Genomic DNA, 12,020 nt, shown 5'->3' with positions numbered 1-12,020 from the left:
CATTTAAAATTTGAGAAAAACAATTTTTATCGGAAATAATGTGTAATAATTGAACATACAATTGCCTGTTGTCATTGATAAAATACAATGTAGTAATTTCCGAAACAATGAAATGCCCTTCCTTTTATATTGATACCGTATATAAATGAGTTAAACATAAGCTATATTTTGTATAGGCTATTTGGCAGAGTATATATGACTAGTATACATCTTACATTCAGCCCAACTATTATAGATTTGCATCTTGAGCTTCTCAACTAGATTTGTGTTCAAATTGGGTTTCCAGCAGTTTAGGCCACTCTGCAAAATAGCATAGTCACACACAAAAATAATGAAAACAACACTTTAAAAATTTTATGCGCCGGAAGCGCTTTTCTGGATTAAAGGTTAATAAAGGGAGGTGATATATCTGTGTTTTGTCTCTTTCATGTGTCTCTGTCTTCCTCTGTGTGATATGTTACATTTGTACTTGAATTAATGATAAATGAAGATGTCTAATGAATTATTTTTTTAAGAAATCAAATTATAAAATAACAAAAATAACCTTATTGTAGATTGTAGAATAACGCACGAATCACTTTTAAAAACGAACTCCAACCAGAATGTATAATTCGCTGTTGTAAATGCTATTGAACATATTTTATGTATCAGAATGTACGGATATCTTTTAGCTATAGATGTTCAACAAAATATCATATGCTCGACGTAGATATTGATTGTTCTCCTTTGATGCTGTTGAGTGTACTCTATAAAATGTATTATTCACTACGGTGTGTATATTATTTGCACAAAATATACATCTGGTTTTGTTTATTGATTCTGTTTTCTTTTGCTTTATTGTGTTAAAACTGATTCTGTTCCTCGTTCGTTATCATTTTGAAAGTAGACACTGTTCATAATATTTATTGGGTTTATTTATTGTATTCCAAAAACAACTGATTGTGAAAATGAACTTCCATAACCAAATGCAACAAGCATATCATCCGAATTGGCTCCCTCTGATGCTATGCCAGCGATTTGTCCGATTACAGAAACGTTAAATGGCGTTTTTATTTTCCATTGTATATCACCTCTTGCATGTAATGACACGACTAAATTATGGTTTATTGATCCCATAACTGTGACTCCAAATATTAAACTGTCCATTTCATTGTCACCCTTTCGGGATACCATAATGTCTGAAGTCACCTCGGCTTCACCTCCAAGTATAGTGGATAAGTTTAAAGTAGTTTCCACAGATCCATTTAGTGGTATAACTTTGTGAATAAAATTATTTTTCTGAGCTAAAAGCCAAACTGGGATTTCGGTAGTCTTACTTAATGTACTTGATCTAGAAGCTGTATTTTCCTGTAAATTCTTTTCCTCCTTTTGCTTTCTATTTATAACCGATCCATTTGTTTCATACATTGCCATTCGTGATGCAGGTATAAATCTTTTATACGACAGACTTGAACTGTCACCGTTATCCTTGATAGCCCAGAAAGTTCTTTGTGAATCAGTTTTACCTTCCGGTGAGGGTAAAATGACGTAAACAGAATGTCGTTGAGAATCCGCCATGATTAGAGGATCACCTTGAACGTCATCAATCTTCTGTTTTCTAGATTTAAATCGTAGGACCTTTTCATTGTTTTCGTTTAATTGTTTGCTCTGTTTTAAATCGAAAATTAAAGTGTCGCCATTCTTATGTTTTGCTAAAATGTCTGTCTCTATCTCAAAGTCGAAGTACCAAGATATATGGAGTCTGTCAACCATTCTAAGAAATACATCGATTGCGTAAAGTCTTTGTATTCTAACAACATTAGGCTGTAACACATTAAAGTATTATATATAATATCTGCTTTAGTGTATTTGTTTTGCACGTTTTGTATATAAAATGTGAAAAACCACAGCCGCTGCTATTTTTAGTCTAGTATATCTGAATGTTTTTATAGAACCCTTTTATATGTACCTTTTGTTTTATTCCATTGTTCGCAATAAACAAATGAATAGTTTAATTTTCCCCCAAAAAGATTAATGCCACATATGTGCCTGTCCCTAGTCAAAAATCTCGCATGCTGTGTCTTGCATCTAATGTTTATAACCTTTTAGAATAATGTTTATAACTTTTTAGAGAATTAAATGGATGAACTATGTTGATGAAAAAAGTACTTGATAATATTATGGTGCGTCCGAAGCGCTTTTCTTGATTTACCTTCACAAGCAACGCTCAAACCCTGAGATTTGAAAGCCAAGGATGTATAACTACTTGGATACGTAAGGAGCTTACAACCAAATGGAACCTAAAAAACAGCTCAATCCATCATTTGTCAACTTTGCCTGAAGGAGTTGGAATCCTATTTTCTTTAGGAAGTAGTTTCTAAATTTATTATCGGTGAATCATGGAAGTAAATAGGAAAAATAGACTAAAATCAACATTGAATGAATGACTCTATTCGGCAGCGTACAGCAGCGGAATGTAACGAGTGAACTATTCGGGTTACTTCGTACGTATATACGACAACAACCGTCTATTCGTAATTTTCCGTGAACACGAAAATGACCGAAAAGTGTCAGTGATTTGATTGATCACATGCCGAGAATCCATTATCATTCCATATCGTAAACTAATTAACGAGTAACGCAGATGAAACCTTTGAACTGGCGTTGTTGTTATTCCTGTCAATATAATACTTCCATGGGTGAATATAAAAAGGGTATGATATAAATCATATCAGTACCGAAGCACCGACCACTGAGTTGATGGTACTTTGGGGACTGTTAATTACTCACAACCTATGCAGACTCGGTCTGATTGGTGTATACCCCACATATTTATTCACAAGTACAAGGACTCGGATTGCATTGTGTAACAAATCATTATTGCTTTATCATTACAATAGATACTTCAGTAATTAAAAAGGCGTTCAATACGGTATTTGGTATAGTTTTTTTTGTACGAGTTTTTTTGTTGACTGTAACATCGATATGATTGAGCTGTGCTGTGGTTTTTATTGTATGGTTTTCCATGTTCCTTTCGATATTCCGCTATTCGAGGTAGAAAAGGTGAGAGTTAAGCATCAGGTTAGTTTAGCTGTCTTATTTTAGAAGCCTTGTCAGAAAATTTAGTTGTATCTAAGTGATTTTATTTCTTTATGTATTTGTCCTTTGTGCAAAAAAAAAAGAAGAGTTTTATTGTACAACTTTCGTACTTTCTCTTAAACTTATTCATAGCTTACATTCAAGATATTATTTATCATATAGACTTAATACTATTTAATCTTTGATTGATATAAATATATTTATACTCATAATGTTTAACACAATTTTGTTTTCAAGAGTTTTTGGCTTATTACTAGCAGAATACTAATACATCATATACGTATAAAAACTTTTGGGTTGCTGTCTCAATGAAATTAACTCTCATATTCTCTTTGATTCTTAAAAATTGGCAGATATGAGACTTTACACGTTACATTTTTGAAAAAAAAAAGTTTATATAACCCTCCCTGTTTTATTCAATAAAATCGTTTCCTTGGAGATCGGTATTTTTGTTTTCATTTTTCAATGTGTGTGCTTTGTTGCAAAAACTACTTAGTATCGATATATATATTTTCTATAAAAAAAAACTTATCAAAATCTTCAGCATGTTCTTATATTAACATTAATTTATACCTTGGCTTCAGTATCACTTGTTGGCTTAAATTCTGTTAAGACATAAACACGGTTTTCCACAATAACAGGTGTAGAAACAGGTATAAATTTACCTTTTACCTGGTCAAATGTACCTGGAAGTGGTAAAGAAGCTACAGGTATGCCATCTAGAAAAAAATGATATGAAATGAGTGATTATTTTTATTTGTATATATTTCTAGGATTTAGTGTTTGTGCATAATAAAACGGACTTATTCAGTTCGACATCCCTCTTCCACCTCATTGGTAATCAGGGTACTTAGACTAACGGAATAGTTAAATATATAAATGATAGATAAATAAATAGATAAAAAGAATGATCTACCTGCTTTTCTGTATTTACCTGAGTGTACCTGTATAATAAATGCGCGCAATTGTAATCAAAAGCTGCGCGCAATTGTAATGCGCGCAAATACAATGCACCGGCCGGAGTGAATTGCGATTTAAAAATAATAATGTGCAAAAGATATTTACCAACTTCCATGACACATCTCCCTTAAACTTACATAATAACTTCTCATTAGTTTTTTTTACTCCAAATCTCCTTTTTAATTTACTAAGATACCAATAGACTAAAACAATATTAGGCATACATCATATAATGTTAATACTCACGAGTATCATATGCAAATATAATTCCTGCCATCGATGCAAAAATTAATATACCATTTTCTGTTAGTTGTACACTGAAACAAAGAAAACAATCATAATGATAAAAGTATTATAGTGTACTACTGTTCCTCAAAATATGCTTATAGCGCTTGTTACTGTATTTTGAATTTCCTCGTAGGTTTCTAAAAATTGTAATTTTACTGATACTTCTATAGCTAGTTTACATCTGCGGCTCTTTTCACAAAAAATCTTACTCGTAAGTCCTTTTTTGTGAAAAGAGTCGGCGCGACAAAGATTAACGACTAAAGTAGATATTAGCTATTTTGATTTCTTCTCAACCCCAACCCAATGTAAGTTCCAACAACCACCAGATACAGCGATTGAACAACAACAGAATAATTCTAATAGTTCAATATATATTAAGACAAAACAAAAGATACATTATTGAGTAGCAACCAGTTTGCCTATTTCCATCAATTATAAAGGTATAACTCTGATACGACAAAAGCGAAATGTGTCAAACACTAGAACTGGAATTCGACCTGTGTTTGCTGGTTCTTGTCATTGTTTTACAATATCAAATGATTTTGTAAATTTAGAGGTAAGCTAAAATTTTATACATTTTCAAAGTGAAGAGAGATAACTCAGGACCGACAAATGTAAATTATGTTCAATACAACCTCAACCTTGCACTGAGATAAATTGTAAATTGTACTTGTATTTGGGCGGAAATGTAAAAATTTAGCTGTTTTAATTAACCTAATTCCTAAACACAAAACACCCTTTAGGTTACGCCAGTAAAGGTTTATTTAGTAATAAAGCGGATTTGCTTTAGAATGTTGTTTCTTATTCATTTATGGACCTACATGTATATCTTTCCTTAAGGCATCAAATTAACAATTGTAATGCCGATATTTCAGTGATAGCAAATACTTAACTTTTCTGGATTAACCACATCTAAAAAAAAAACAACAACAACAAAAAAACCACAACAAAACTAACCAATTCAAACAAACAAACAAACAATCAAAACAAAAGAGATATGATCGGTAATATTTCTTTTTGTGCATATTACCGATGTGATGAATGAAGTCCTTTACAAGCTTTTGATAGTTTGTTCTTATGTTGTATTGTTACACATCTGTTTAAGATAAGGAAGGGGGTGAATGCTCACACATATGTTACTATAATTATAAGCAACTGTCATACAAGTGGCGGTTTAGCTAGCTATAAAACCAGGTTTAACCCACAATTTTCTTTGGAAAATGCCTGTACCAAGTTAGGAGTATGGCAGTTGTTTTTCACTTGTTCCGTTGATTAATAGCGTTTGGTTTTGTCATTTTTAATAGACTTCCCCTTTTTGAATCTACCTTAGAGTTCGGTATTTTTGCTATATCTTTTTATGTTAAATACCACCACATTATGTATGTGCCTATTCCAAACAAAAAAGTTGTAATCCAGTGGTTGTCGTTGGTTTCGGTCTGCCATCATTTGTTTTATGGGTTACATGGAGAATGTGACGGGGATACAAATATTTGTGAGCCCGTAACCAACCCTAAACCTGGAACAGTAGTGTAATAGTTAAACAAAAGAATATTCTATAAAACAATTGGATTCATTGTTCCTTGCTTAATTTCCAGTGGCAAATATTTCATGCATATTAAGGATTGGAAGAAAGTAACAATTAATAGAATTTGAAGGTTCTGCAAGGTTGTTCGACCGGAATGAAGATCAGACTGCCACCGGAAAAGGAGGATAGGAAAAATAGCAGAATTTTTTACTTGAAATGCTATATAAAAACTCCAAAAAAGGGGGTCTTTTACTTCTAGAGAGCGTGGCACTCACTGAAGGGCATCGGATTTTACGTCCGGAATTGGGTCAAACGTGGCTGCATATTTATACTTCCCGCAAAGCCAAAATGAACGACCAACTTTGGTTTAAACAATATTTTGTCCAATGAATTAAATCATGGTATATAAGATGATATATTATAAACAAATAGAATACATAAATAAGCAACATTGCTTGTCTTCATCTTTCTCCAAATTCAATCAATTTTACTGTCAAATGGGAGAAGTCCAGGGGTGACCATGTTTCTATACCCCAATCAACCCATAGGCAACATACGGAACCTCGGAGGGTTGTTTCAAGGGTTCCTTAGCATGTACAGAGCGTGGCACTCATTTTACTGACGGGCATCGGATTTAACGTCCTCATACCGGTCTAATGTGGCTACGTATTTATACATCCTGCACATCCAAACCGACGTTTACCTTTTAAAGTTACATCTCCGACTACATCACCTTTGCCTGCAATATAAAACTCATGTTCTTACTTTTATATGACCATAGTTCTATTCCATGTTAATCCTTGGTACTTATCAGTTGAAAGGGGGTTATAACTAAATAAAGGTTGAAAAAGATCTTCCATCCTCCATTCTGATATTTCATTTCTATATCCCTTTTATGAAATGAAAAATATATATTACATGTCATTTTCTTTATTTTTTCTACAAAAACTAATACAAACATTTTAACCCTTTATCTTTTGTTTATAAAAAGTATATATTTTTAATTGACTGACTTCAATTCGGAAATGACAAATAAATTATAAAAAAATCCCCTTTTTAAAAATGTTTGCAACAGTGTCATTTTAAAACAGTCTTTCAATCTTTACTTAAATGTCCAGTATTACAGTTTCGTGTGTGCACTTTCAAGTTCTATCAACAATACGGCTTATTTCTAAACATATGACCAAATAACAAATGCCTAAAGTCAAAACTGCAATGTTGATAAATTTGACAAATTTTGAGTATTTATCAACAAAATATATAAGGAGGACGGACGTTCTTAACAAACACATAACTCTACAGGAAGACCTCTCTCCGTGAACCTCATAGTAACGCGTTAAAAATGTGGGAACAATATATATCTTCGGGCTGAGGAAACAATACATTAAAATTATGGAAAATAGGAATCACTATGGGCTGAGATAGGAGCCTCACAAAGTAAAAAGTAAAATCACAAAAATACTGAACTCCGAGGAAAATTAAAAAAGGAAAGTCCCTAATCAAATGGCAAAATCAAAAGCTCAAACACATCAAACGAATGGATAACAACTGTCATATTCCTGACTTGGTACAGGAATTTTCTTATGTAGAAAATGGTGGATTGAACCTGGTTTTATAGCTAGCTAAACCTCTCACTTGTTTGACAGTCGCATCAAATTCCATTATATTGACAACGATGCGTGAACAAAACAAACAGACACAATAACACTCCGAGCAACACATTAATGAATTCGATATCTCAACTTAAACTTGTAGGATCAATCACAATTATTTTCGTATTTAATTCCAACTTAATGAGAAACTCAGACGATACTTAATAAAAATATTTTACTCAAGCAGCTTGACCTTCTTTTTCTAAGAAGATTTTCAAAATTTGTAGCACGTTTAACAAAAAGAAAGATATGGTCAAAACAGTTATAAATACTAGCTGTAATCGTATCACTTGTATTGAAAGTATTTATTTACAAATTACCAAAGCCAGACCATCGTATGCGGCACACTACATTGTTTATCTAATACTGTATATTCTATATAATTAGAAAGTCGCGAAAAAGTAATCAACAAGGAATGAACCCGAAAGTTGTGTAAACCATGAACAAGGCATCAACAAGGAAAGAAACCGAAAGTTGTGTAAACCTATGAACAAGGCATCAAAAAGGAATGAAACCGAAAGTTGTGTAAACCTATGAACAAGGCATTAACAAGGAATGAAACCGAAAGTTGTGTAAACATGTGAACAAGGCATCAACAAGGAATAAAACCCGAAAGTTGTGTGGACCTATGAACAAGGCAACAGTTAGTCGCTGTTGCTCATAATAGTTACCTAAATACAGGATACAGAAATGGTGCTATAGGTATTGAGGGTTTGTCTTGAGTTCCGTTTGCCTCATATTTTACCAGATTATGACCATCCGTCCCAATGATGCCACCCTGTATGTCCATTACCGGAAGTGTTGGATTCCAAAGAGCATCACCGTACCATATTTGTTTTCCAGTCGACTTATCTATAGCTACATAGCCTCTAAAATTAAATAAATTTCTGTTTATAAACGAGTATCCAAAATGAGCACTAAACTAATCTTTAATTTATATATTAGATTTAACTTTATTAATAGTAATTTCTTTATTGTCATATAAACATATTTATTTTGTGACAAAACAAAACAAAACATAATATAGCAAAGAAATTAAAATTCTATAATAAATGATAACATGGAAAAATTTATAAGACTTCTGCCCTCAGTTTTAATGATGTTTTATAAAGGAGCCAATCTTTTTTACATGTTCCATGATTGAGGGGTTTAGCATTTCTTTTACTTTTTGTTCTTGGGTAAGATATTAAAATTATGAGTTGGTAGACAATTTTCAAATAGATTATCCCTTAGATTTGTGTTCATTTTACATTCAACGGGGAAGTGTTTTTCATCCTCCAGCAAGTAGCACAGTTTACATATTCTATCCTTTCTAGGAATTTTATAATAGCGACCTTTTTCTATTTCTAAATGATGGTCACAGTGACTAATTCTCAACTTAGTGAAGCATTTTCTTGTAGAAAATTCATTGGAAGCTAATTCTCTATTTAAATTTTTATAAAGTAACAGTTAAATATTTTCATTATAGCCAAGAATAAGTACCATGCGAGTCCAGCAGCTATGACAATGCTGTGCTAAATTAAAATGCTTCTTTAAGCAAAGGATTTATATTTTCAGAATTCAGTCTTGCTAGGTAAGATAGAGACTGTGAAAAAATAAAATGCTCGAAGGAGATAATTCCTAGTTCTGCTAAGACTTCTATATTTGAAGCTGTTTTTCTGGTGCCCAGCAGAAATTTACAAAAAAATAATGTGAACCTTTTCAAATGGAGTTTTATCAATAAACGAACTTTGGTCAAAGGTTTTTTATTTCGATCGGCTCTTATCTTAGCTCTGTATCGTGTTAAATATCTATCCATAGAAGATATCTCTGAGTTGTATGTTAAAACTGGTTGTACTTATTTTTTTTAAAAGATTATTAGAAATTTCTATTGGCAGATTTTCCAATGAAGCTACCTTGGCATTAACCGAAAACATGACTTTGCTGGTTTTTGCGCTATGTCTTCTTAACTTGACATAAGGTTATCATTGCTCTTTATAAGAGTTCCTTGGAATTTATATTCCAATGCCTTTTTTATCATATTACTATTGTAGTTAAGAAAAGAAACTATACTTTTGGCACTATGTGGCTGTAGAATCAAAGTTTTTGTTTTATTTATATTTAGAGTAAGTTGTAAAATAATTAAAAGAGTGGGACTCATGGAGCCCCCTGTTTTACTCCTCGAAAGGTTTCAAAGAAATTGGAACAAGTATTGTTCCATTTCAAGAAAATTTTCAAGAACTGTTTCTTTATAACATTAAATATATTTTTGCCCTTTCCAACTTTTGCTAATTTATACAGTAAACCTCTTCTCCACACTGAGTCAAATGCCTTTTGTAGATCAAGAATACAAATATATAACTTACTATTATTCTTATGTAATTACTTATTTATCAATGACTTTAATATAAAGAGACTACCAGTTGTCCTGTTATTTTCCCTGAAACCAAACTGTTTTTGAGGGTTTTTTTTCAATCTCTCTTTAAGTACTGCACTAAATATTTTAATATACAAAGAGAAATCCCTTTATGATTGCTGCCAGATTTATAACAAAAAATTCATAACTAATAATACCGCAAAATATTATGCAATTGACTATAAGTTCAATTTGATTTGGAATAAATAACTAAAGAAAGAAAATAAGCAAAATCTTTTTAACATTTAACTGTTTTAATTTTTATAATTGTTAATAAATCATTAACCTGTCTAAAAGCTACATTGAAAAAATTTTAGCCATAAGAAAACGTAAGCTATAATAAACAGGACACCTCTCCAAATATAGAAGAGACTCTGCATTGTCGAAATGTAACGGACAACTTATGACCCATCATTAATATCGCAACACCAATCCAAAACATAAAGGTTATATCCTTTAACTAAAATACCCAGTTCTATCTCCATATTTATAGAGGTCTTCTGTTTTTTTTTTCTCATTGATGGGTTGCTGTCTCATTTACATATACAATGTACCCCCATCTACTTTTATTATTCTGTGGTAATACAATACATGATGTCGAAGGTAATGTAATTTAAAACATATGTGAATTTCGAATATTTCACTAGTCAGTGGTGCTTGAAGTACAATATTGGAAATTCGAATGTGTCTAACGTAAGAATAACACCACAAAATAGGACAGCATAATCGTATTGTTTCCTAACATCCACTGGTAAAAATATCATACAATACATAATTATGCAAGACGAGAACACAATAATAATTAATCCAAATCCAATAGGTAAGTTCTTAACCATCGGTCAACTGGAATGAAGCATGAGAAATGTAGACTGCAACTGGAAAAATGAAGGTAATTGGATGGGGCAGTAAATTTGCTTGCTGTATGTCATTAACGCGGACTCTCAAAGAGATGTTGCAATGGTTATTTCGTTTTTAAAGAGCAGGGAACATTTCGTATATGATGGCACGTCCTTATTGCGTATTTACACATCCCACAAAGCCGGGATATTAATCCTTGGGGTTGTAAAACCTTTGCATTTGCAAGATAACCTTAAAGTTTTATATATTTTACATTTTAGTCAACGGAAAAATTTAATCTCGATATCAAAGTAAAATAACGTCAGTACAAAATTACAAACGACAAGGTTTCGGATTACTCTCACGCTATTGCAGTAGAAATAACACAATATATGACATCGAGGATAGTTTCAATAATGTATCATATGCACATTTGAAAGGTATTTTCATCCCAGATATGTGTAGTTAGTATACAAACCTCGCTGAGGATACCGTTACGTCATTGTGGCAGCATTTAAAACAAGTTTATGTGATGATTTGAAATACACCAAAATCGCCTTAAAAATCAACTTTCAAAATTTATTGTTTCTCAATGATTCATTGCTTACTGTATTCTCAAGCCTCTGTAAGGGCACACAATATTATTTATATTTCCAACACATCCTAAAGAGTTCCATACGGGTCCAAACGTAGTGTTCCAGGTAACTTTCGGTTTTGACGATGGAAGCTGTAGTAAAAAAGAAAATGTTCCAGACGGACGACACCCATATGCTGGACATCCAGAAATCGTCCAACAGCGTAAACTTTTACTAATTGTAACAAGAACAAGACATAATTTTAGGATGATCTGCATTGTGACAATTTGTTTTGATGTAATACAAAATTTAATGTGTAACGGTTAAAAATTGATTAAGCTTATTTATTTAATGATTATGTACAGGGCGACTTTTGTACACGAAATCTAGGTATTCAATTTTAAACTAGGTATTTTTTTCCGCATGTCTTCCTTACAGATTCAGTATATGAACTTTTATAGTTTGTTCTAATGTTGTACTGTTACACCACTGTCCAAGGTTAGGGTGAGGGTTTGTCGTCAACAAACTAGTTTAACCCCGCCACATTCTGTATGTGCCTGTCCTAAGTGAGGAGCCTGTAATTCAGTTGTTGTCGTTTGTTGCTGTATATCATATTTGTTTTTCGTTTATTGTTTTGTACATAAATCAGGCCGTCAGTTTTCTCGTTTGAATTGTTTACATTTATCATTTCGGGGCCTTTTAAGGCTGAC

General features: G+C 32.3%; 1 protein-coding gene across 1 annotated transcript; it reads right to left on the bottom strand.

The window, feature by feature from the left end:
- Positions 1 to 2: 2 nt before the first annotated feature.
- Positions 3 to 11,588, bottom strand: LOC127736908 (uncharacterized). The gene is made up of 5 exons (XM_052247473.1): positions 11,344 to 11,588; positions 8,175 to 8,372; positions 4,336 to 4,355; positions 3,652 to 3,797; positions 3 to 1,803 (listed from the first exon to the last, which is right to left on the bottom strand). The coding sequence occupies exons 1-5, from the start codon at positions 11,586 to 11,588 to the stop codon at positions 916 to 918; spliced, it is 1,497 nt and encodes a 498-aa protein (XP_052103433.1). The 3' UTR covers positions 3 to 915.
- Positions 11,589 to 12,020: the final 432 nt, after the last annotated feature.

The sequence above is a fragment of the Mytilus californianus genome, unplaced genomic scaffold (assembly GCF_021869535.1).
Source record: "Mytilus californianus isolate M0D057914Y unplaced genomic scaffold, xbMytCali1.0.p SCAF_4, whole genome shotgun sequence".
NCBI classification, from domain to species: domain Eukaryota; kingdom Metazoa; phylum Mollusca; class Bivalvia; order Mytilida; family Mytilidae; genus Mytilus; species Mytilus californianus.
Note: the sequence above shows the minus strand (reverse complement) of the source record. Positions and strands in the feature narration are given on the sequence as shown.